At 47.0% G+C, this 26,778-nt stretch overlaps 4 protein-coding genes across 4 annotated transcripts; 2 read left to right on the forward strand and 2 right to left on the reverse strand.

Annotated features, from left to right (window-relative positions):
- The first annotated feature begins 797 nt into the window (after positions 1–797).
- On the forward strand, positions 798–4,143 carry LOC127326346 (uncharacterized). Its single transcript, XM_051353217.2, has 4 exons — positions 798–1,043; positions 1,352–1,390; positions 3,148–3,490; positions 3,568–4,143. The coding sequence occupies exons 3-4, from the start codon at positions 3,152–3,154 to the stop codon at positions 4,000–4,002; spliced, it is 774 nt and encodes a 257-aa protein (XP_051209177.1). The 5' UTR covers positions 798–1,043; positions 1,352–1,390; positions 3,148–3,151; the 3' UTR covers positions 4,003–4,143.
- A 4,208-nt stretch (positions 4,144–8,351) lies between these two features.
- Positions 8,352–9,406, reverse strand: LOC127326352 (uncharacterized). Its single transcript, XM_051353219.1, has 4 exons — positions 9,187–9,406; positions 9,002–9,100; positions 8,776–8,901; positions 8,352–8,697 (listed from the first exon to the last, which is right to left on the reverse strand). Exons 1-4 carry the CDS (start codon positions 9,376–9,378, stop codon positions 8,512–8,514), a joined length of 603 nt encoding a protein of 200 aa, XP_051209179.1. The 5' UTR covers positions 9,379–9,406; the 3' UTR covers positions 8,352–8,511.
- On the reverse strand, positions 9,383–10,746 carry LOC139834981 (uncharacterized). The gene is made up of 5 exons (XM_071824920.1): positions 10,503–10,746; positions 10,192–10,399; positions 9,886–10,101; positions 9,651–9,806; positions 9,383–9,478 (listed from the first exon to the last, which is right to left on the reverse strand). Exons 2-5 carry the CDS (start codon positions 10,351–10,353, stop codon positions 9,383–9,385), a joined length of 630 nt encoding a protein of 209 aa, XP_071681021.1. The 5' UTR covers positions 10,354–10,399; positions 10,503–10,746.
- An 8,952-nt stretch (positions 10,747–19,698) lies between these two features.
- LOC127326338 (uncharacterized) lies at positions 19,699–25,209 on the forward strand. The gene is made up of 14 exons (XM_051353211.2): positions 19,699–19,885; positions 20,310–20,454; positions 20,647–20,687; positions 20,791–20,844; positions 20,941–21,024; positions 21,190–21,275; positions 21,446–21,538; positions 22,183–22,325; positions 22,907–22,948; positions 23,591–23,664; positions 23,743–23,833; positions 24,179–24,260; positions 24,635–24,765; positions 24,859–25,209. The coding sequence occupies exons 1-13, from the start codon at positions 19,737–19,739 to the stop codon at positions 24,730–24,732; spliced, it is 1,182 nt and encodes a 393-aa protein (XP_051209171.1). The 5' UTR covers positions 19,699–19,736; the 3' UTR covers positions 24,733–24,765; positions 24,859–25,209.
- The last annotated feature ends 1,569 nt before the right edge of the window (positions 25,210–26,778 follow it).

Genomic DNA, 26,778 nt, shown 5'->3' on the forward strand with positions numbered 1-26,778 from the left:
TGATGTTAACTCTTCCTTGTTGCAGGTTATTTACCGGTCAACTGCTTTGCTCCGTTTGTGGTCATTGCTTCAGCGCGCGGAGAGTCGCAACCTCTTTATGGAGGCATCTACATGATTGGAGGATTCGGTGAAGGATATTTTTTCCAAACATGGATGGTGGCGTAATCTACGGATTGAGCTTTCCTCATGGTAGGCGTGAGTTCTTGTGTTGTTTCTTATATTTTTTTATTTGTACTAGACTTCGCGTTATGTAGAGGCCAGGTGTAATACTTTATCTTAAATAATAAAGGCGCCATTTATCAGAAGAAAAGCTAATGATGTAAGAAAAAAAAACTTACATCTCGCATGAATTTTCTAAGTACAAATGTACAATACAAACTGAATCATACTCTTCGTAAAAAGGAAGTTGCACGGCATGCGGTTTGGTTCGTGAAATATGCGAACTGTTTCATGAAAAGAGATACATGCAGTTAGGTATATTTGTTCTTTACTACTTTTTTTGCTTATTTAATTATGGTAGGTCAATATGACTAAAAGTTGGTGCGGTTTGGTTGCCGTTCACCTGCACTAGCCATAGATTTAGGAACTAGACCAAAAAGAGAATTATGTTGCAGGTTCTCATCCATGTCTGTACACGCGGGATTTTATTAATTATTCTTTCGTTGTTAGTTTCTTGCGAGCATATGAGACCAAAAATTACATGTGTTGGATGTTCACGTCCTTGATCCTCTTATGCTGTGTTTGGATGTAAAGAATTGGCCTTGGAATCAAAGAATCTGGAATTAGAAGGCAATTTCCGTCGTTTGGAATGGCCTGGGAATTACAGTCTGGAAACGCACTGAAATTCCGAGGTACCGATTCGCTCTGTGCAAACCGCGCGCGATACTTTCCGAGGGTCCGACCTCTGAATCGCTCGGAAACGTTCTGGCGAGCCACTCTCCCCCGCGCGCGATACCTCTTCGTCCCTGGCGAGAGGAGAGCGACTCCAGGCCCGTCCGCCCGACGCAGAGGACGCGAGGACGGTCGCCGGCCGCCGCGCCCAGGTACGCCCCTCCTCTTCTCCCTGGACTCGCCTGACGCCTCCCTCTCCTTGCCCTATTCCATGGCCGCGCCGGCGCGCGCCTTAGCCCTACACCCTGGCCGCCCCTCTCATCTCCCGGCCCTAACCCTAGAAATCGCCATGGGCGAGAGGTGGGCGCCGACGGCGGTTGGAGTGGAAACGGCGGCCGTCGGTGGGTAATAGCACCGGTTTTGGTTGGCTCCCTCCATGGCCATGCTCAACTCCATTGATTCCTTGCTATGCAGCCATACAATTGTAATGGGGTAATTTTGTGATTTGTTTTGATTGCAGATTTCTAGGACAAGTAGTAGCAGCTGAGGTCAATTGGAGGTATAAAATGTCTACTTTTGACTCATTGTTTGATGTTTGCCTAGAGTACATGTGAATTTCTTACATATGTGCATCATGTATAAATGTTTGTATTTGATTGTCATGTAGACATGAGTGTTTTGATGTGTGCATTGTAGCTATTTATCATGTCTCAACTAGAGATGGCTGCTTATATTACCGAAGAGAACAAGAGAAGGAAAAGAAAAAGAATATTGTTGACAAAGAAATATTTCGAGATGTCATGTCTTGCTCTAGCTTATCTTAGTACGCAAAGGGCACCGAGGGACCTAGGATGTTTCAATGATGATGAGGAGAAGGTTGCATATAGGAAGTACATATTGAAAAAAACATATGATGGGTCCGAGACGGCTTGCTATGATACGCTACGCTTAACTAAAAGAAACTTCCATGATCTGTGTGCTATGTTGCGTGAGAAATGTGGTTTGAAAGATAGCACACTTGTGACAGTAGAAGGAAATCTTGCTATGTTCCTACAAGCTGTTGGACATGGAATTAAAATGAGAATCTTGGGTGGCACATACCAGCGGTCTTTAGAGACTATCAGTAGGCACTTCTCTACTGTGTTATCAGCCATCCTATCTCTAAGTGGTGACTTTATCAAGCTTCCCGATCCTAGTGTCAACCCTCCCGATGATTACAAATGGAAGTGGTTTGGCAATGCACTGGGAGCACTCGATGGGTGTCATATTCCTGTGTTTGTCAGTACTGCGGACAGAGGGAGATATAGAAATAGGCACCAAGAGATCACCACTAACATGCTTGGTGTGGTTGATTGGAACATGAAATTTCTCTATGTTCTACCTGGTTGGGAGGGCTCAGCATCGGACTCAAAAGTGTTAAAATATGCTATGAGAAACGACCGCCAAGATGCATTTGTTGTACCCCAGGGTATGACTCTTTATCTTGGCTCTTCCTTTCTCATGTTTAATTGTTAGCTAACTTATTTATTTCGCAAATAGGGAAATACTACCTAGTTGATGCAGGATATACAAATGGACCCGGATTTCTATCTCCATTTAGATCAACTCGGTACCACTTAAAAGAGTGGGTTGCTAGTCAACAACAACCGCAAAATTACAAGGAATTGTATAACTTGCGCCATTCTCGTGCTAGAAATGTTGTGGAGAGAACCTTTGGGTTGTTGAAGAAAAAATGGGCCATCCTCCGTAATTGTTCTTTCTTTTCCATAGAGGATCAGGTACACATGTCCATATGGAACAAGTAATAATGTGTGCTGTGTGGTACAACAAAAACTGACTATGAACTAAATATTTGCAGATTCGAATTATTAATGCATGTTGTGTGCTGCACAACTTTGCAAGGGAAAGGCAGCATGTGAGGGATAATTTATTGTTGCAAGAAGTTGACGCTGAATTAGCAGCTATGACTCATGAACCAGCAGATGATGCTACTTTAATTAGAAGTGTCCAACAAACTCCTCAATGGTCTAATTTTAGGGAGCAGTTTGCGGAGGAGATGTATGCCGAGTACCTTGTGGCACATGGAGAACTAGAAATCGAGTAGATAACTAGTGATGCAGTAGATAGCTAGCTTGGTGATGGTGCCCCTTTTTGTGCTAGCTTGGTGATGGTGCCCCTTTTTGTGTGGTAGCATGCTAATGGTTTCTTTTGTGTCATATTCTGTACATACATCATGTGTCAACCAATATATATGCATTATGTCTCCAACTTACTGTTGTCTTTACTTTTTATGCCCAATCTTTAATTTAATTGTAGAAGCATGGCTGCACAAAAAACAAAGAAAGTCCCTACTAGAGCTTACCTTTCTTGGACTACTGAGATGGACACGGCATTGTTGGACACCCTTGTTGAGCATCACAACAATGGTGATCATGCTCAAAATGGTTGGAAGCCACATGTGTACAATGCTTGTATTAAGCATGTGAAGGAGACATGTAATGTTGACATTACGAAAGACAAAATAGTAGGAAGAATTAAAACATTTGACAAGCACTATGAGATCATTAGCAAGATGCTAGCTCAAAGTGGTTTTGGATGGGATTCGGAAAATAACATGGTGGAAGTAGACAGTGAAGAAGTGTGGTCTCGTTATGTTGAGGTACTAAACATTGTAATAAAATTTTGTGATTACTTTTGCAACTTGACTATCATTTCTAATACATGTGTACTGTGTAGGCCAACAAGGATGCATCTAGCTACAGGAACAAGGTGGTGATGAATTGGCAAGCTATTCAAACTATTTACTCACCAGACCATGCTACTGGTGTTGGTGCTAGGACAGCCGCCGAGTCTGTTCAAGAAGAAGAAACAATAGTTCTTGAAGATTCTCCGGATCTACCTCCGAAAAGGCAACGCACCGGCGAAGCTATCTTGTGCATGATGGGACAAATGAAGACATCTTTCGACGATGCATTGAAAACAACCGAACCACTTCCTATGCCAAAGGTGACTCCTCCAACTGAAATCCTAGATGCACTAAAGAAGCTACAAATGGAGAATTGTGACATGCTGCGAGCTTATGGGAAGTTGATCGTTAATGAGCGCTTATTCGAAGCACTGACGGCGCTCCCCGATGAATTAAAGAAGCCATGGCTGTTGACCCTACCTTGATGTTTGTTATGAACTGTGCTTGTTCTTAAAGCCTACTATCTACTTTCTTGTTGATGAACTGTTTGTGATGTGTAAGAGACATAAGCTACCTGTTAGAAACACAATTATTATCCATGTTGTAATATTTTCGGTACTTGAAAACTACTTTGTGCCATGCGTATTCTACTTTCTGCTTTATTTTGATTATTTTAATGTTTCATTAATTGCGGAAAATAATAGTTATAAATATATTACATATGTATGTTATTTGTGTACATGTACTAAATTTATATTGTTCAAACTCAACAAATCATCAAATTCCACGGATTCCACAGATTGTACATCCAAACAGCATTTGGAATTGGAGAACATCCATTGATTCTAACATCAAATTCCAAGCACACCCAAACGGTAGAATTCAAATTGGAAGCTAATTCATTTCCATCTTGGAATTGGAATCTTGAGGCTAATTCAATTCCAAGCTTAATTCTCTGCATCCAAACACAGCATTATGGAGTTTGGATGATAGACTATGTCTGCATACATCTTCAAAGCCATGTAGAAATTTATCATGACTGTGACAAGCGACCACAAAATCGAGGACAATCTAAAAGGGAGGATGAGAAGAGATGCATTGGAGTTGGAGCAAAGAGAAGGAAATCCTTAGCTATAAGGGCCGAAAGCAACTGAAAGGAAGGAACACGCAGTCCAATAGTGAGAGGAGACACAATAGTTATTGAAAAGAAAGCCGTGGAAAACCGACTGTGTTGTTTGTTGACACAACAATTAGTAGCTATTAATGCATTCTTATGAAAGAAAATCTGTTATCATTTTTCATGTCTTATATTCCTAGCAACAGATCGGGCACTATGCTAGTAGGAGTAGCATCAGCAACAATTGTTAGCCAAACAAAAATAGATATATATCGTTTCAAAAAAATAGATAAATAAAAATAAAGCGTGGAGAAATTGGAGCAAAATGGACTGGGAGGAACTTGTTGAAAAAAATTCTGACCAGGAGGAGAGCAAGACCGGAAGCAGCCAGTGACTTGTCGGCCCACTAATCCTGGACCGGGCTCTGCTGCTGGCATGAGATTTCCAAATCTGATCATTCACACGTTTCTTTCCTCTAACTTCTTCACTGCAATTCTTCCCATGTTACTTTCCAAATCTGATTCTTGACACGGTTATTTTCAAATTCGATTCTTCACTGCGATTCTTCACACATTTCTTTCCAAATTAGAACCACCACGGAGCTCCTTTTAACTCGTCTCGAATCCGGCGATTGCGGTAACCCTCGGTACCAAGCTGTAGTACTCTTCCACCAAGTTGAAACCAGTTGGTCCCTTCATGTAGTGTTCACCTGTCTGACGTATTGGCTGCCGCCGGTCATGGGGATGGAGGCTGGGCGTGCTAGTCCGAGGAAGAGGAAGTTCGAGGCACTCCAGGTGCCAAGGCTGGCTGCAGCAGAGCTTCCTAGTCCCAAAGACGCAGTGGAGGGCCAGGAGCCTCCACTGCCTAGAGCGGATGGATTCGTCGGAGATCGTATCAGCCAGCTCCCGGACGACGTACTAGGCGACATCATCTCGCTCCTCCCCACCAAGGAAGGTGCGCGCACACAGATCCTGGCCTCTCGATGGCGCCCGCTCTGGCGCTCTGCCCCTCTCAATTTCGACCACCGTTGTTTCTTGTTCGATCAGTATATCCTCGACATCTCCGTATCCCGTGTCCTATCCGCTCACCCAGGCCCTGGCCGCTGCTTCTCCGCCCCCATGTACCACCTCCAAGCCACCACCGCCGACGTGTGGCTCCGATCCCCTGCCCTCGACAACCTCCAGGAGCTTGAGTTGTGCAGCTTCGAAGAGAGGTTACCCAACCCACCACCAACGCTGCAGCCGCTACCGGCTGCCGCCTTCCGCTTCTCTGAAACCCTCCTTGTTGCCACAATCGGAGACTGCCACTTTCCCGATGACACTGTAGAAGTTCTTAACTTCCCTAAGCTTAAGAAACTTGCGTTTCAGCGGGTCCACATCTCGGAACGCTCACTGCACAACATCATTGACAGGGCTTGCCCCGCTCTGGAGTGTTTGCTAATATCCAAGAGCTTTGGCTTCCGTTGTGTCCGAATCAACTCCATTACCCTTAAAAGCATCGGCGTGTGCGATTCTTATGAAAAGAGAGGCATCGAGTTCAAGGAACTCATCATCGAGAATGCCCCTCACCTTGAAAGGCTGCTCCAAGTTGGTATGACTTTTGGCCTGCATGTGTCGGTAATCTCCGCGCCTAAACTGGAGGCCTTGGGCTGCCTTACTGATTGTTCTTTTGGCCCCACCAAACTCGTGCTTGACTCCATAGTTATTCAGGTAGCTGTGGCCTTTGTAATTGCCTTTGCGAGTACGTCTTCTTAACGAGATTCATATCCGCTGATGAACTACGTAATGTCTGTAATTGTAGTTGGCTAATGCTATACTTCCATGCTTCATGTAGGGATTGCATGTTGATAGTCTGGTGACAGCGGTGCACACTATCAAGATTTTATCTCTTGATATGCATACTCTTAGTCTGGGCGTGGTTATTAACTTGATGAGATGCTTTCCGTGCTTGGAGAAATTGTACATCGAGGTGAAGCTTCTTCCTTGATGGTTCATAGTATTCCGTGCTGGCTTGATCTACTTACTGTTCTAAAATGGTTAGTTAATATTTGTCTCTGTGTGTTCCTTTTCAGTCACGTGGGCCAGGGGAAACCAACTTGTGGCGTCGTAAACATCGAGATCTTATAAGATCGCTTGACATCCGTGTGAAGAAAATTTATTGGCAATATTATCGGGGCATCAAGTCACATGTTGACTTCGCAACGTTTTTCGTGCTAAACGCCAAAGTGCTAGAGCTGATGACTCTTGAGGTTCATGAGGACGATTACAACGAGGAGTTCATTGCAGAGCAACGTAGGAAGCTTCAGCTAGATAGCAAGGCCTCAAGGGGTGCCCGGTTTCATTTCACGCCGGAGTGGTCTCATCACAGCTCTTGGTGTTTCCGCGTCCATGATTTGGATCTAGCTGATCCCTTTGAAAGGAAAGAACCTTACAAATTTCGTGAGTAGTAGTTCCCATGTTTGTCATTTTTGATGTTCATATTATCTTGGAACCGTATCACATGCATTCTCTTTGAACATGATGATATTGTTGGCTCTGTTAAAACCAATATGTGCTGATGTTTGCGCTTATATGGTGAGAAAGTGCAGTTCTGAATGTGTGGCTTTTGAATACCAAATGTAATATTATCCATTTGTTTAGTTCTGATGCATTTTTGTGGTTTTTGGAGTTCATATTATCTTGGAACCTCATGAAATTGTCTTTGAACATGATATATCCATGTTGTTGGCTCTGCGAAACCAATCTGTGCCAACCCCATGCCCACTTATATGATGAGAATTTGAGAAAGTACTATACAATTTAGTGTGGCCTCTGAATATCAACCGATGCCTGCTTGTGTATTGTACAAGGAATCCAGCACTCTTTTTGGAGCATCTCTAGCAGACCTCCCAAAATGGTTAAACCTGGATATTTACAGGCCGGTTTGATGGTTTGGAGCATTTTTAAGCATGGATACGGTCAACGCTCCCGCGGCAGCTCCACTACAGGAATCTGCCAAGATGCCGACGGCCTCCAGCCCTCGGCGTATCACCGCCTCGCCCTCGGCGTACACTACGCCGACGGGGCCCCTCGGCGTAGCTCCTCGGGGAAGGTGGGCCTCGGCGCATGCCACTTGACCCTCGGCGTAGCTCCGCCCGTCGGCGTAGACGAAGTGGCCCGACGGCTGGCTCCACCCCTCGGCGTAGTGGCCGTCGGCGCAGGTCGCTAACCGGCACCGTCAAGGTGACGGCCGTTACGGCTACGCCGAGCGCCGCACCGTCGGCGTACGGTGACGCGTGGCGAGCCCTGGTCGACCTTGGCGGTCGATACGCCGAGGGCCTCCCCGTCGGCGTAGTTGGACGCGTGGCGCCGCCTGGTCGCTCCTACCTCCCGATACGCCGAGGGCCTCACCGTCGGCGTACCGCCACACGTGGCGCAGCCTGGGCGATCCTGGCGCCGGTACGCCGAGCGCCTCCCCGTCGGCGTACTTGGACGCGTGGCGCGGCCTGGGCGTCCCTGGGCGACGGCCGCTACCCCGAGGGCCTCCCCGTCGGCGTAGGCTCGACCATTTGGTCCATTACTGGACGCGTGGCGCGCCCTGGGTGATCCTGGGAGCTACCCCGAGGGGGAACCCGTCGGCGTAGAGGGTACCATTTGGTACATTTTTTTCGTTTTTTGCTGTTTCGCGCGTTTTCCAGATTTGGCAGGATACACAAGCACATATAATTCACATGAAATTCATAGGCATGAAGTGCAAATACATATAACATCAAGTGCATACATAGTGTCATAGTGCCATAGGTTGCATACATAGTGTCATAGTGACATAGGATGCATACATAGTGCCATAGTGTGCATACATGCATGGTGCCATAGTGTGCATAAGATACATGGGACTACTAGAGGAGCTCGTCGCCGCTAAACACCGGCCGATTCCTTCCGGTAGAAGCTGCGGAAGAACCACCGGGAGAAGGACCGGGAGAAGTACCGGGAGAAGTACCGGGTGTAGCACCGGGAGAAGGACCACCATGATGAACCGGTGTGATCTCCCTCCCACCACCCTGGTTTCCGGAACATCCCGTTCCCTACACACATGTTCCCGAGATGTTAGCAATTTGCGAGGCAAAGGAAAGCCGTAGTATTCGGTTTGGCGAAGAACTTACCGTTGTTCTCCCATAGTACTCCGCAGCGAAATTTTCCTTCGATGGCATGTTTGGCGCCGGCCCCGGAAAGGGAGGCATCGGCCCTAAATCCACTGTCTGTCCAGTTTGATTGGCCACCATCGACGCCTGCAAGATAGTTTACATGTCAGTCTTTGCAGAAATGAAGCATCAAACTAGGGGAAAGTGGGACTTGTCATCATTTGCGAAAACAAAGGTTGGAACTTACATGTATATATGCCATGTACTCCATGAAGTGCTGCTGGTGCTGGTTGAAGGCCACCTGATATTCTTGATGAGCGGCCACGTAGGCGGCCTCGAAGTCAGGCTACAATTTCACAAATTCATGTCTCGTTAGCACTTAGCAATGTATGAATGAAAGTCGGAAAGAGGATGGAAATGAGGGAAACTTACGTCGTATGCGGGTTGTTGCCGAGCCCGGCGACGAGGCGGGAGAGGGGGGCTGTCCTTGGTGAGTCCCGCCTTGAGACGCGTGAAGGTCGTGGTGAGGGTATGCTTGACGGCCTTGTTCAGCATGGCGAGACGGCCATGCGGCAACCCTCCGGACGACAGGACCAACGACTCCTCGTCGACCTCCGCGCTCATGGGGTCATCCACCTCCGGGTGACGATGCCTCACCATCTCGCAAAGAGTTCTCGACGTCCTCGGCGTAGGTGCCGAAGTACTCGGGGAGCGAGGGATGATTCTGAGAGAGATCGGTATTCTTAAGCCGCATCTTGTTGTATATCTCGAGGTCAGACATCTCCTCCTCGGGTCCTAACGCGGCCCTCTCGCATCGCGAAAGGAAATGTTGTGAGTCCCAACTTTGAACCTGAAGGAAAATGAAATGTATACATACCGTCTTCCCCTTGTAGCGCTCGTAGCTGAGGTTTCCCCCACAGTGTGCCACCGTCGCCTCGGTTCTCCGCGTTCCGCCTCGCCACGGCTGCAAAGTCCTCGTCCATCTTGAGCCACCTCGTCCTAACCATCTCCTCCCATGCCTCGGCATGCGGCTCGGCCCAATCGGGGATAACCTGAAAATGCAATACTCAACTCAATCTAATGCAATCGCAACTTAGTAGCAATGTAGAATCTCATTGACATTTTACTCACCGACATGTAGTCCTCCACCGTCATCTCGTACTCGGCCTTAGCATTCTTACCGACAATGTCCGGCTTATGGACCCTCTCGCCTCTCTCTGCCCAGAAGTGACCCGCGGACGTGATCCTTTGGTTGTACCACACCTGCGGTGTCAACCTCTCACAAGTCGCCCGCAAAGTCCTGTTCGCGGCCGCCTCCTCAACCTCGGGCGCCACACGATAAAAACACTTCAATCATGCAAAAAACAATTGTGAGATTCATGAGTTAGAACATTGGGGTCATCAAATATGAACGAAGCTCGAGAAAATATGTCTTACCCAAAACTTTCTCATCACGGCCTCAGCAGCCGTCGGGAAGCCTACGCCAGGGGCACTCTCGTAGTCCGTCCAAGTAGTGGCTAGCTTCATCTCGCCAGCTGGGACAGTGCCGAGGGGATAGTACTTGCCCGGCCAGAACTTCCTAAGCAAAGCTCCAATCATGCTGCTAGGCAGGCGCCCCTTGACCCCCGGAGGAAATATCCAATTGCTGCACATGAAAATCAAACATTAGCACATGAAAATCAAACATTAGTACATGAAAATCAAACATTAGTACATGAAAATCGAAATTGCCAAATTAGTACACTTACTCAGTGCCAGCAGGAATTATAAGGGTCTTCGCCTCATGGGTCTTAGGCTCCTTCCTCTCGTCGGGGACTCTCGCTTCCCCACGAATCTTCAGTGCCTTCGGCCGCCCATCCTCCTCCGGAGTCTCAAACCCGCGGCTAGAGTCCTCCTCGGCTCTAGACTCCGTCTCCGCCTCCTCTCTAGACGTCCCCTCCAAAAAGAACCCGGAAGCAACGTCGCCTGAAGCCGAGGGTGGTGGCTCAAAGTCCGGTCCTCCCCAGCCACCTCCACCACCACCTCCACCTCCACCTCCACCTCCACCTCCTCCCAAGCCACCTCCAGCTCCACCACCTCGTCCCCGTCCTCGTCCTCGTCCTCGTCCTCCTCCTCCTACCGCAAAGTCCTCGTAACGCGGATTGCGACGCGGTTCCCTCTCACTCCTTCTAACATTGTTCTTGCGTTGTTGCATCTTCTTAAGCAAGCTCGACGAGTCCTCCTTGCCGCCGCTCATATTGTTCAATCACCTGCATTGAGAAAGAGAAAACAATTAAGAAGCATGTTGAAAAATATATAAATAGTAAGCATAAAGACACTAAACAATTAAGAAGCATGTTCAAAAATATATAAATACTAAGCATAAAGATACTAAACAATAAAGAAGCATGTTGAAATATAAAACACATAAAAGACCCTCACCAGCCGTCATCAATCTCATCGTCAATCTCATTTTGTTTCTCCTTGCCACTATCACTATCACTATCTTTTGAGTAGTAAGTTGGATTTTGATAGACGGGTGGAGGCTCATCATCGCTATCATCTTCCACTTGTAACTTCTCGAGCATATCTATGTCCTTTAGATCCACCACTGACTCACCACGAGTTTCTGCATCGTTCCTGAGGTCCTCTTCAAGAACACATTCTAACTCAAAGTGCCCGAAGTCCTCTTCCTCTTGATAGAAAATTCCCTCGTATGTTACAGGGTCAATGTTGTTGTAATCGTCCTCGGAGGGAATCGGTAGGTTACCATGTGGCGATACCTGGAACACGACTTCCCAGCCGTTGAGGGCCGCTTTCTGGCATGGGTACGGCAAATAATAAACTTGCTTGGCTTGGTGAGCAACAATATAGACATCGGCTCCGGTATAGGTGGTGGAAGGCTTAACTTCAACTAACCCAATGGACTTGGTAATTCTCTGTCCACCTCTTGGGTCGAACCAATGACACTTGAACACAACGAGATTGAGTTGTTTGTTTGTACGGTTGAAGGTCAGCTCGTATACATTCTCTAACCTCCCGTAGTAATCAAATGTATCGGATCCTTTAGTGAAGACACCAGTATTTATCGTTTTTGGATTCGCCCGGCCCTTACGGTGTGTCTCTCGTATGGAATCGAAACCCATTCACGTCATACTTCTCATACTTCATGACGTCACGGTTACAACCTTGGGAAACACATCTCAACTCATCTGTCATCTCAACGTTTGCATCAGCTCCCTACAAGCACGGTTCAAATTTGTTGTGTGCATTAGTTACGTGGAATAACAGGGACAAGTCACATATTGGTAGGTAAGAGGGACAGCTTAGACATTACTTTTTTCATGAACCAAGACACAAAGTTTATTTTTACTTCGGGAGCACCCTCTTTCAAAGAGAGTCTCCAACTCCGCGCCCGTGGGATCGCGCGGAAGCCACCACTGTTCATCCGTGAATTCGCTGAAAGGATACAATAAGCATTAGACCGAGTTGAGTGTAGGTGATCGAAACTAGATACAATAAGCATTACACCATGTTACCTAATGAAATCGTGACCGCCATCGTCGTCGTCCCCCCCCACCACTTCCTTCATGTTCATAAGCACATAGAGCATTATGCAATCCTTCTCTTCCCTCTCCAATCTATATTTTTGTCCTTTACCAGCCTTGCCACCGGGACATTGGAATAGTTGAAGCTTGGGGTCATCCATGGGCACGTCGACATTGTAACGAGAGACCGGGTTATGCAGAGTGGGAACTTCATCAGGATAGTACGTTGTTGCGGCATCTGCCATCTCCCGAAGGCACGTTGCCTCAGCTATGCATGCTTCAATCTTGGCTTTGTTTCCAGTTATCTTCCGAATATACTTGAACTCTCTTTCAATACAAAACTGCCACCGAAACTGCACTGGGCCACCCAATAGTGCCTCGTTTGCGAGGTGCACAATGAGATGTGCCATCGGAGTAAAGAAGCCTGGCGGAAAGATCATCTCCAAATTGCATAGCAACTCCGGCACTTGAACTTGCAGCTTCTCAATAACCTTAGGACATATCTGCTTAGCACAGAGCGTGCGGAAGAAATGGCTCAACTCCGCGAGCACTCGCCATATTTTCTCGGGGAGATACCCTGCTCCGGTCCGAGTCAAAATTTCGGCAGCACCTCCCCGCTGCTCTCCCGATACACGTCTCGCCAAAAAGACAAGAGGATGTGCATCCGGAGAACAACGGTGAGGCGCTGCCGAAATCCTGACTCGGACCGGAGCAGAGCATGGAGAACGTACCCAACTACGGATCCGCCGACTGTCCCGTAAATGCCGCAAGCGTTACGGTTGAAAATATGCCGACCACTAATGCATATTTATCCGCGTAACGCTTGAGGACGGGAAGTGACACCTAGGTGATGCAACTAACTAACAAATCTTAACTAACTAACTAACTAACTAATCCTAACTACCTAACTAACTAACTAACTAATCCTAACTACCTAACTAACTAAAAATCCTAACACTAACGTACACATACCTGCGGGAGGAGATGGCCGGGGCGGCGCGGGAGGAGGGGCCAGGGGGCGGGCGGCGGCTGGCCTGCGGGAGGAGGGGCCGGGGGGCGGGCGGCGGCTGGCCTGCGGGAGGAGGGGCCGGGGGGCGGGCGGCGGCTGGCGGCGGCTGGCGGCGGGCGGCGGCGACTCGGGAGGGGCGGGCGGCGGCGGCTCACGAGGGCGGCGGCGGCTGTGGGAGGGGCGGGCGACGGGCGGCGGGAGGAGGGGCCGGGGGCGGCGGCAGCTCGGGAGGGTGGGGACGGCGGGGGCCGGCGGGTGGCGGCGGCGCGGGAGGAGCGGCGGGTGGCGGCGGCGCGGGTGAGAGCAGGGGCGGCGGCGCGGGTGAGAGCAAAGGGGCGCGGGTCGGGCTCGGGATGGGGATGGGGAGCTCCGCGTGCGTTAAGTTAGGTTTAGGTGTCTATGCCGAGGGCCGGAGCTACGCCGACGGTGGCCCTCGGCATAGCCCAAATTTTTTTTTTTCATTTCATTTATTTTTCTGAATATAATCTTTACTATTAAATGGCGATGCGACCGTGGTACGTCTCATACATCGGTAACAAAAATTGTGTCGCGGCGATCGCAAAAGTAAACCGTAAAGAAAAACGCACGCGGACGTCGGTTATATTAAGTGTCCGAGCGATGTACGGAGTATTCGCTCGCGGGCCAGGAGATGCGAAAGAAAACGACCGGACTACAATTTCAGCTTGGCCTGCTAATTGCCGTATCCCAGTTCCGTCTTTTGCAGTGGTCACTAGGACACATAAAATGACGCCACGCGGCTCCGCTCGATTTTTTGGCTCCGTTTGCTTTGCCAATCGCGCAAAACGGGGCCGTCGGGACATGCGGTATGGCCGCACGGCGCGCGCGTGCACCCGTCCGGCAACGCGCGAAACGGAAAACATTTAGCACATAAAATGACGCGTCCTAGACCTAAAAACATTTTTCCCTCCATTTATTGAGCGAAGGAAAGTGTCGCCCCAGTTCAAATCCGGACAGTTTCCAGCGGATTCGGCGGGGCACCGCAGGAAGCGGGTGGGATTCCCAGATGGCTTCCGCGCGCATATGGCATGTGATAGGTGGTGCGTAGGAGGTATCCTACCGCCGCGCGGAGGTCCCGCGCGATACTGAAATGCGCACCATGTAGCTGCTTCACAAAAAAAAGCCCTTCCGGCACCCCGAAAATGGAAAAACCGTCGCCCGTGGTTCGGATTGGAAATCCGCGACCGGGGCCTTGCTTCCCATCCTAAGGCCCACGCACGTGCCAAATATGGCCTCGTTCCGACAAACTATGTGGTGAAACGGGCCGTTTCCTACTCATTTCCCCTAAAAGCCATAGAACTCCGGACGAGATAGCCCTGTTCGTGAAGGGTTCTCCAAGATAATTGCCGTATCCTAGTTCCGTCTTTTGCAGTGGTCACTAGGACACATAAAATGACGCCACGCGGCTCCGCTCGATTTTTTGGCTCCGTTTGCTTTGCCAACTGCGCAAAACGGGGCCGCCGGGACATGCGGTATGGCCGTACCGGGCGCGCGCGTGCACCCGTCCGGCAACGCGCGAAACGGAAAACATTTAGCACATAAAATGACGCGTCCTAGACCTAAAAACATTTTTCCCTCCATTTATTGAGCGAAGGAAAGTGTCGCCCCAGTTCAAATCCGGACAGTTTCCAGCGGATTCGGCGGGGCACCGCAGGAAGCGGGTGGGATTCCCAGATGGCTTCCGCGCGCATATGGCATGTGATAGGTGGTGCGTAGGAGGTATCCTACCGCCGCGCGGAGGTCCCGCGCGATACTGAAATGCGCGCCATGTAGCTGCTTCACAAAAAAAAGCCCTTCCGGCACCCCGAAAATGGAAAAACCGTCGCCCGTGGTTCGGATTGGAAATCCGCGACCGGGGCCTTGCTTCCCATCCTAAGGCCCACGCACGTGCCAAATATGGCCTCGTTCCGACAAACTATGTGGTGAAACGGGCCGTTTCCTACTCATTTCCCCTAAAAGCCATAGAACTCCGGACGAGATAGCCCTGTTCGTGAAGGGTTCTCCAAGATAATTGCCGTATCCCAGTTCCGTCTTTTGCAGTGGTCACTAGGACACATAAAATGACGCCACGCGGCTCCGCTCGATTTTTTGGCTCCGTTTGCTTTGCCAACTGCGCAAAACGGGGCCGCCGGGACATGCGGTATGGCCGTACCGGGCGCGCGCGTGCACCCGTCCGGCAACGCGCGAAACGGAAAACATTTAGCACATAAAATGACGCGTCCTAGACCTAAAAACATTTTTCCCTCCATTTATTGAGCGAAGGAAAGCGTCGCCCAGATTCAAATCCGGACGGTTTCCGGATTCGGCGGCACCGCAGAAGCGGGTGGGATTCCCAGATGGCTTCCGCGCGCATATGGCATGTGATAGGTGGTGCGTAGGAGGTATCCTACCGCCGCGCGACCCGCGCGATACTGAAATGCGCGCCATGTAGCTGCTTCACAAAAAAAAGCCCTTCCGGCACCCCGAAAATGGAAAAACCGTCGCCCGTGGTTCGGATTGGAAATCCGCGACCGGGGCCTTGCTTCCCATCCTAAGGCCCACGCACGTGCCAAATTTGGCCTCGTTCCGACAAACTATGTGGTGAAACGGGCCGTTTCCTACTCATTTCCCCTAAAAGCCATAGAACTCCGGACGAGATAGCCCTGTTCGTGAAGGGTTCTCCAAGATAATTGCCGTATCCCAGTTCCGTCTTTTGCAGTGGTCACTAGGACACATAAAATGACGCCACGCGGCTCCGCTCGATTTTTTGGCTCCGTTTGCTTTGCCAACTGCGCAAAACGGGGCCGCCGGACATGCGGTATGGCCGCACCGGCGCGCGCGTGCACCCGTCCGGCAACGCGCGAAACGGAAAACATTTAGCACATAAAATGACGCGTCCTAGACCTAAAAACATTTTTCCCTCCATTTATTGAGCGAAGGAAAGCGTCGCCCCAGTTCAAGTCCGGACGGTTTCCGTAGCGGATTCGGCGGGGCACCGCAGGAAGCGGGTGGGATTCCCAGATGGCTTCCGCGCGCATATGGCATGTGATAGGTGGTGCGTAGGAGGTATCCTACCGCCGCGCGGAGGTCCCGCGCGATACTGAAATGCGCGCCATGTAGCTGCTTCACAAAAAAAGCCCTTCCGGCACCCCGAAAATGGAAAAACCGTCGCCCGTGGTTCGGATTGGAAATCCGTGTGCTGGGCCTTGCTTCCCATCCTAAGGCCCACGCACGTGCCAAATTTGGCCTCGTTCCGACAAACTATGTGGTGAAACGGGCCGTTTCCTACTCATTTCCCCTAAAAGCCATAGAACTCCGGACGAGATAGCCCTGTTCGTGAAGGGTTCTCCAAGATAATTGCCGTATCCCAGTTCCGTCTTTTGCAGTGGTCACTAGGACACATAAAATGACGCCACGCGGCTCCGCTCGATTTTTTGGCTCCGTTTGCTTTGCCAACTGCGCAAAACGGGGCCGCCGGGACATGCGGTATGGCCGTACCGGGCGCGCGCGTGCACCCGTCCGGCAACGCGCGAAACGGAAAACATTTAGCACATAAAATGACGCGTCCTAGACCTAAAAACATTTTTCCCTCCATTTATTGAGCGAAGGAAAGCGTCGCCCCAGTTCAAATCCGGACAGTTTCCAGCGGATTCGGCGGGGCACCGCAGGAAGCGGGTGGGATTCCCAGATGGCTTCCGCGCGCATATGGCATGTGATAGGTGGTGCGTAGGAGGTATCCTACCGCCGCGCGGAGGTCCCGCGCGCGATATCGAAATGCGCGCCATGTAGCCGCTTCACAAAAAAGCCCTTCCGGCACCCCGAAAATGGAAAAACCGTCGCCCGTGGTTCGGATTGGAAATCCGCGACCGGGGCCTTGCTTCCCATCCTAAGGCCCACGCACGTGCCAAATATGGCCCCGTTCCGACAAACTATGTGGTGAAACGGGCCGTAGCAGGAGTTTCCACATACATATCCTGGATTTTACCAAGTGTGGGCCCATGTATGCGGAAATCGTCAACGCCGGGTACATGCAAGGTTAGACAAACCTTACATCACACTTGTACACATATGTTAGGGACAAATGCAAGTTTTCAAGCGATTCCGACGCTCCGGTGATCTGTATCTTGGGAAACCCTAGGGCGGGGACCCTGCAGATCTACCCCTATAGCTTTCTCCGTGCGAGGGTTTACCAATGGATTTTTTTATTTGCTTTGCTTTGTTTAGGACATATGCACATGGAAACCATAGGTTTGGAATGAAATAGGCCCCGGATGAGCCGTAGCAGGAGTTTCCACATACAAATCCTGGATTTTACCAAGTGTCGGCCCATGTATGCGGAAATCGTCAACGCGGGGTACATGCAAGGTTAGACAAACCTTACATCACACTTGTACACATATGTTAGGGACAAATGCAAGTTTTCAAGCGATTCCGACGCTCCGGTGATCTGTATCTTGGGAAACCCTAGGGCGGGGACCCTGCAGATCTACCCCTATAGCTTTCTCCGTGCGAGGGTTTACCAATGGATTTTTTTATTTGCTTTGCTTTGTTTAGGACATATGCACATGGAAACCATAGGTTTGGAATGAAATAGGCCCCGGATGAGCCGTAGCAGGAGTTTCCACATACAAATCCTGGATTTTACCAAGTGTCGGCCCATGTATGCGGAAATCGTCAACGCGGGGTACATGCAAGGTTAGACAAACCTTACATCACACTTGTACACATATGTTAGGGACAAATGCAAGTTTTCAAGCGATTCCGACGCTCCGGTGATCTGTATCTTGGGAAACCCTAGGCCGGGGACCTTGCAGATCTACCCCTATAGCTTTTTTCGTGCGAGGGTTCACCAATGGATTTTTTTAATTTCTTTGCTTTGTTTAGGACATATGCACATGGAAACCATAGGTTTGGAATGAAATAGGCCCCGGATGAGCCGTAGCAGGAGTTTCCAGCGATTCGGACGCTCCGGTGGTTTGTATCTAGGGAAACCCTAGGGGGCGGGGACCCCGCAAATCTACCCCTAGGGTTAGGGTTAGGGTTAGAGTTAGGGTTAGCAATGGACTTTTTTCCTTTGTTTTAGGACATATGTACATCGATAGCAGATGTTGGGCCTACTGGATCCCGTCGACCCGTCTACGAAGAGCGTCACTCGTGGGATCTACATAAGCCATCTACCATTTTTTTCTTTAAAAAAGTAACTATTTTTACATAATTCATACTACTACATAAATAAAACAAACATAATATAAAGTTAATGACCAAAAAGAAAAAAAGAAAAAAAAATGTATGCCGAGGGTGGCCGTCGGCATAGGCGGGTGATGCCCTATGCCGAGGGTGGCCCTCGGCGCCTCGCTGACGCCGTGACCGGGCCGTCACGGCCGGAGCGGGATCGGAGCAGATGCTCGTGCTACGCCGACGGCCTTGGGTACGCCGAGGGTGGCCGTCGGCGTATCCTTCTCTACGCCGAGGGGATGTCTACGCCGAGGGGCTCGTTGGGCCGCTGCCCTGGACCGGACGTACGCCGACGGCCCCGACATTTGGCCGTCGGCGTACGCCACGGCCGTCGGCGCAGCGCGCCATTCCTGTAGTGCTCGCTCTAACACAGTTCATCGATAAACTTGCCCGAGTCCGGCCAAATTCTGACGAACTTCCGCATTATCCGACCAAATATTAGCAAAAATCGAACGGTGCTTGTCGGAATTGGCCGCCGGTTGGGTTGAATTCGACGAGCACGGGCGGCGTCGGAGCGGGCAACGAGCAGGGGCAGCGCCGGGCGGCGGAGCACGCGGGCGGGGGAAAGCCGAGCAGCCAACAGCGTGGCCGGAGGCGTGCGGGCGCGGTAGGCTAGCGGCGCGTGCGCGCGCGGGGCTGAGGCGGGTAGCAGAGCCTAGGTGCGCGCGTGCGGAGCTGTTGGAGAAGAAGAAGGAGAAAAAAAACTGCTCCAATGAAATATTTGGGAATATGCTACTTTAGCGTCTCTATTTACGGTGTCTAGTTTGCGGAGGCATTTTTCGGCCTCCAAATCGTGATTCTTTCAGCTTGCAAACAAGTATTTAGGGTTTACGGTTTGAGGTGCTCTTAGGTGGCAAGAACTCAGCAATGTCAGCAGAAAATAATTGTTCAGAGAGCAGGTCGAAACGTGAGAGTCTTCGGCCGAGGTTCACACCTCCAGCACGCTGTCTGTCTCACGCAGTCACACGGTCCGCCGCCGCTGCTGTCGTCGAGGAAGAAGACGACCAAATGGGCCGGGCCGGGCCGGCGCGAAGTAGAAAATGAATTCCAGTCCGTGTGGCAGGCGCACAATAATCGGCCTATGGTTCAGGCTTAGCGAGCCTTGTTTGGCAAGAAAGAAACCAGAAATAAAAGCGCCAAGGAAAGAAGGAGCGCCAGATTGGTTTGATCTTCCGAGAGGGGGGAAAACGATCGGGGCATACCAGAGCAAGAAGATGGGGATTTCCCGGAGCAAACCGGCAAGGGAGCCGGAGCCGGAGCCGGAGCCGAAGGAGAAGCCAAAGGTGAAGGTGGTGGTGCCGCCAAAGGTGAAGGTGGTGGTGCCGCCCCTCTTCGACCCGCCTCCCACCGCCGCCCGCACCAGGTGCACGGCCGTCTCCCCTCGCTTCCTTCCTTCGATCTCCTCACATAAACAAAAGGGAAAATCTCCCGATTTAATCTCAATCGCGGGCCGTACTATCTGGCATTCATTCGATATCATATAGTACAATCTCGCTTAATTGATCCTCTCGCGCGAGCGGCTCAATCGGATTTAGATTCCTCCGTTCATGCCTAGGTGTACCAATGCTCGGCTTAACTGAATCGGAAGGAAACCCTTGTGCATCATGCCTAGGTGACGAAGCTCTGGTTCTCTGAATTGCAGCGCTCCGCTAGCTAAATGCTAGTTCGGTACTTCAGTTAGTGTGCTATGAACAATGTGCAGACATTAATCTATGACTTAAGCTTAGAGAACTATTGCTCTATGGTTCGGGAAGTGACGTACTGAGTACTGACTCTTGGGCACGCAGGATGCTGGTGCCAGAGTATGAGCTATGGTTCGGGAAGCCCTGGCTCCACCGCCTGTTTGAGGACTACTTCGATCTGGCGGGGAGTGTGCAGGCAGGGCTCATGTTGAAGATGCTGGAAGATCCTCATGCCAATCTGACTGCAAATGTATCCAACGAAATTTTTGTTGTTGTTATCTACATATGGTTCTGTCGGATATATATTTGGTAGGGGATCAATGCGGATCACCAACGCTTTCTTGTGTACATCTGTTCTGTTTCCATCTTTCTATCCCTGAATGATTTTCCTGGACTATTGCAAGAATAATACTACCTTTTTTCCCTAACTATGTTTCACTAGGTGTCACCAGCTGGTGGGAAGGCTCAGATTCGTTGGCAGAGGTGACTATTGCACAGTTTACGAAAGCTATTTTCTTATACGTTTTACAATATCTTTGTTAGTTCTACTCAAAACATAATATCACTCGCCTGGATATTTTTCCAGAGGTTTGGATAATCCAGATAGCTTTGTGGACATTCTCGTGTCAACTTCAAAACCGTAAGCGCTTTGTTGTTTGATGGACAACAATTTCAATTGTATGAACTAGGTTCATAGATAGTGCTGATCTTGCTTATAATTTTTTTTGTATCCCAGCACTTTGAAGCTCAGATCAAGCATTTACTCAACTACGTATGGTGTTGGCGCCTTTGCGGCATTCCCTTTGGATCTGGAGAAAAGGTCAGTTGTAATATAATTTTTTGCAATCGCACACCATGCGTGTAGTTGTTGCACATCTTTCTACTAAATATTTACTTGATAGAGCAGAAGATATACTTGCTATTTATTACTATTGAATATGAATACAAACCACAAGGGACAAATATAATATTTTCTGTTTTGCAGTGCACGTCCAGAAGATAATGCTGTCGTGGGTTTGAGATATGGTTCCCAAAATCTATCATTTGGGGCATCTTTTGTGCCATTTCTTTGTAAGGGATTGTTCATAATTCTAGTTGGAACTTCTTGAAGAATGAAAATAGTATCTACCCAAGTAGATGCCCACCTTAGCTTTAATGCAATCAATTTACTTATTTGTTCTAATATTTTTTTTCTATATCCTGCCATATTGTAGTATGTTCATATTACCTTTTCTTTACAGCATCCAGTGAGCCACCCTCTGTGGTACCCTATGGTGCATGGCTGGTTGGAAGATTTGGGGGTTTTAGTGCAGGGGCACAATACAAGCCACTTAGTGAGTGTTACTGAACCTTTGTCAGAACAATTTTTCTTTTCCTTTTCTACCAATATACAAATTTATGACTATCACATATTGTTTCCTTTTTATATGTACAATTTAAAATTCTCTTCTATATTCAGTGCCGTTCTATGACTAGATTCATTATTTTCGCCTTGGTAATAACCATACGCATGCTAATAAGATAAGCAAGAGAACATCACATCATCCAGTTTTTCTCTCAGCCATTTGGTTTGGATCCAAAAGGCCTAGATTTGCTGATAATATATATAATGGCACATACTAAAGCCTAATATAAATTTCTATACCATAAAGGATTGCTAAAACTTACCATCTGCATAGCCCAGTACATGTATCCACCGGTTCATGTGCTTGCAAGCAAAAAATTCTTTATTGGACAAAACATATGGGTTCCCAAAATTGTCAATATATTGAATTCAGAGTTTCGTTAGATTGCCATTTTTTGGTAATGACTTGTGCAATTGGCGTTTTCTCTTAGCATCCATATGATGCCTTCCTACATTTGAATAATCATATGCAAATATTAGTCTTATTTACGCTTTTACAAAGTTTTGTTTGGTCATGTATCAACTCAACTCCAGGGCATTTTCTTTACCCGCTTTTTCATGCATCAATCATAGGTACTCCAACAGGTGAAAACAAACATTCATTGCCTATTGAGGACTTGAAGAACTGGGATTACACAATCAGTTACGATGTGGGATCAGCTAGCCCACTCAGCCCTTCATTCAATTTTTCCCTAGAGCTTCTCAGAAGTACACAGGTTCATTATATATAGTCCGTCCTTGTTATTAAATATGAAAAGCTTAAAATCTTTTGTTACTTTGCATAGATTTTTTTGGAATATTATATACGCGCGCATAGTGTTGGTGCTGCTGATTTTTTTTTTGCGTGAATAGATATGCTTTTGTTCATCTAGAAGTGATTTCATTTTAGTTCCCATTCAACATAAAACTATTATGTTATTATTAACTTGATTGTTATCAATGTATGCATTCAGTTCTGTGTTTTTCCCATATACTAGTATTTATAGATATATGAGTACCACCATGGATTATTATGCTTGCAATTTTTGCTCCTTTTGTATGAGCTTCTTCGTACAATTCTTTTTTATTTCAGTTAGAAATAAAGTTTTTGATGATCAATCACAGTGAAAGATGCCTTTTATGTATGTTTCTTTCTGTTATTTTTTTGTATAGGGAGGGACAAGCAACTAATTTTCTGTACCATTATCATTGGTTCCTAGGAAATCTTTTACCAAGTGAAACTTAATCTTCTCTTACTTTTACTGAATACCTACAACATTGAAATTGTTGAATCTAATACGATTTCCTTGATGTGCAGCTGGTCGCATCATTCTATCAGCACCAGGTTGCCCAAAGGGAGGTATGGAGAATTCTATTTTATTTATCTTTTGGCACTGTTCAGTATTGTATTTCTGTTTTATATTTCTGACAGGGAAGGGTATGCAGTTCTATGTCATCGTGATCCATAAGGACTTGCTTCCCATTTTAATGTACTATAACTAGTATTTTTTAGACTAAAGGATTTGAAATCTCTCCTCATCAATTTACAATAGAAGTTTTAAAAGGAATGGCTTACCAAAATCAAACTTCTACCAGTTTTGTATACCACTTGTATGTTTGTTCTTTCGGATAGTAGGGCATGTAAGTGCACTGAAAGTGCCATAGTTGCCATGGAGTCTATATACTAAAATTATCATGTATATATTTAGTATGAAGATATCACACAGTTTCTATTATTCTAGAAAGTGTTCAACACATGCGCTAAATTTGAATATAGATATTTATATTTTAGAAATATCATATGTTATGTGACATGTTAGTAGAATGATGTACAACTGTGGAATAATGCACAATAATCAACTAGAGCATAACATAGAAGCAATTAGCAGAAATAGTATAGGTTCATGCAATTTCTCAAGTGTATGTACAAAATTCTTTCGAAGATCTCACTGTGACAAAAACTATTGAGGTTTTACTAAATCTACGCCTTTGTGGACATTAGGATAAATGGCCCGAGACTAATGATGCCCCCAAAATCACAAACTACATTGATTTTGGACTTGAACTAGCCACAAGGTAAGCCTCAAAGAAGTCATATTTTTCTGTTTTTCATCAATTCAGTAGACTATATTTTAATTTTTTCATGATTTATAGGGTGGGTAAGGACAAACCAACCGACGACGCCAATAATTCCTCATTTCAGATAGCTGCAAACTGGCAGGCTAATAAGAATTTTCTAGTAAAGGTCAGTTAGACCACTTTTTTATTATTATTAATATGCCTTCAAAGTTTCCTGGTAAATAATGGAACATGTGTTCTTGGTCCCGTCTTTATGGCTTAGTCCATGTCCTCAAGCAGGAAACAAAATATTGAAACCATTGCAAAGTTCTTGGGAATAATTAGTTTCTACCAAACACACCACTGTATTTAAATTTTTTAATTTACCATTTTTATGATTGCGGAGTCCATCACCATGAAATGTAGATATGATGGAATATAGAATATTTTGGAGTGCAATGTAATTCCTTGTATCCATAGCGATGTATATGTATTCAACTGTTTCTGATATTTAGTGTCTCTTTCTTAACAGGGGAAGTTGGGTCCCTCTAAATCTTCGGTAGCTTTGGCATTGAAGTCTTGGTGGAAGCCATTGTTTACATTTAGTGTCACAGGTTTGGAAACCTTCACACTCCTAGATATAATTGTGTTTGCAATAACAACACTTCATACTTCTGATAAAATGGAAAAATAAGGAAACACTTTCACATCTTGTTGTTTATATTATGCTTATTATGTGCTACACTTCCATCTAGTCTGTACCTAGGGGACCTTCCGAGTAGGATGAGTGAAAATGCATATTACTGCATTATAGTGAAGTAGAATTATAGTGAAGTTGACCAAAGAGTAATAGTATCTGCAGTATTTATAATAACGATTAGATGAAAGTCTCACTGCATAGACCATTCCACGGTAGAATTTTATTTTTAAACTGAAAATGTATTTTTTAGTACTCACTGTCAGCCACAACTATACTTTCTGTTTGCAGCTGTAAATGATCATTCGAAGGGTACAACAGCGTACGGGTTTGGAATTCATGTTGATGATCTAAGAAACCCAGATTCTGAAAGTCATCTCCAATCTTAGGATTATATATACCATTGGTTGCATCCCTATGCGGTATGATGCACTACAAGTAAATTCTTGATTATTTCCGGAGAGGCAGTTAATGTGCTAACAAATAGTTTGTTTGCGAATCTTAACTGAATGCAGTTATATGCGTCCTGACAAAAAACAAGGAGAATCAAACAATAATGTTTGCAGGAGCACGGGAAGGAGGGCCTGCATGTTGGGAACATCCATAGATTCAGGGGAACTATGACGACTTAGGACCAGAATTAAAGAAAACAATATTATGTTTAGTTTGTGGTATTGTAAAGTTTAGTGGCACTAACTCTCTATATATATTTCCTAGCCCCGACTTACATTTGAGATTGTCATCATTCTAGATTGTGAGGGGTTTTATGAATAATTACATTTGATACATGAAAATGGTTTGTATGGATTTGTCTCAAAAATTACCTTTGTAGTGTGCAGTTCTACTCGATTGAACATATTGTAATAGAATTAGTGGTCAAAGACATGTTCTGAAGACCATGTCTATGTCTAAAGCAACAACTTTTGTCAAACTCGAGGGAATAATAGAGTAGAGCCATTGTCTTATTCACCCCGGTTATATCAAAACATTTTCCTTATGAAATGGACCATCAGCTGAACCTAGAGGACTAAGCTTATCTATTCGGTGATAACAACAATAGAATAACATTAACTGTGATAGACTTGATGTATAGTTTAGACGACTGTACAAGGTACTACAAGTCTCTCCGATAGAAAATACATTCAAGCTATGTACAACCATATCAGACAAAGTTTATCTTGTGAGCACTAGAGAAGTGATTGCCTGCTGCGACCATCTCGCCGGCAGGATCATATGTACCCCGGACCCGGTAGCCGGTGTTTGCCTCCTTCGGCGATCGAAAGCACACAAACCAGGACATCACCACCGACCAGAAACCAGAGCCAGATTTCTTACCGCCCCCCATGTGAGAGCCCGTGTGCATCAATTGATAGAGAGATCTGAGTAACACCTTTTATGAAAGAAAAGAGCGAAGCAGTGATGTAACTAAACCTCTCTACCCTTCACTTTTGATCTCATTAGTACTACTGTTTCTTGTACCGACGAGTTGCTACCCCAAGCCTTTTTATATATAGCACGGTGACATAGTAATTAACCATTTATGCGTGCTTCTTGGCGACCAAGGTAGATGGTGGCATGTTGGGAGCTGTCCCTACACGTGGACAAAACTCTGCTTTGTTGGTCAACAGAAGACACGTATGAACTTGTTTGCCAAGGTATCTACTGGACATTGGACAAAACACAGGTTTCTGCACAAGCGGCCAATCGACACAGATGAATCATACATGCAAACCGTCAGTGTAAGCGCCGGTAATAAAAATGGTTTATTGACCGAAGGTTTTCACAAGTTACTTGGAGAAGGTCGATCAATGCAGTCAAAAGGCCACGTTGCATAACTAATGAGGAAATTAACAAAGCAGCAATTTTCCATGCGTACGTAGGATGCAAGGCAGCTGGTGCGTCCAGCGTGGAGTTTTTTTGTTTTCTTTTGGGCTAAGCATGGCGTTGACTTATTCAACTCTTTCACGATGCGGGAAACACGTCCATGTAAAATTCATGTACTAAGTTGTCAACGAAGATGCTATAAACGGCGACAGGTAATAAAGAAGGATGGAAATGTAATCACAAGAGGAGAGCTTTCATGGTTGCGCCAGGAGGGTTTCGCGAATATTATAGCTAGAGAGTGGAATTCTGTTTCACATGGGGACACTCCCATTGACATATGGCAAAATAAAATCCGACATCTTCGGGGATTTCTCCGAGGATGGGCAAAAAACATGAGTAGCTTGTACAAAAAAGAGAGGGACCGGTTACTTCTTCTTATAGATACACTTGATAAAAAAGCTGAGAGCATACCTCTTACTGATTATGAGCGTGGTCAGCTTAAAGATGCAAATATGACACTAGCTAAGCTAAGGCGGGATGAGGAATCCAAATGGGCTCAAAGAGCCAAAGTTAAACATATTCAAGAGGGAGGAGATAATACAAAATATTTC

Source organism: Lolium perenne, chromosome 1 (assembly GCF_019359855.2).
Source record: "Lolium perenne isolate Kyuss_39 chromosome 1, Kyuss_2.0, whole genome shotgun sequence".
Classification (NCBI taxonomy): domain Eukaryota; kingdom Viridiplantae; phylum Streptophyta; class Magnoliopsida; order Poales; family Poaceae; genus Lolium; species Lolium perenne.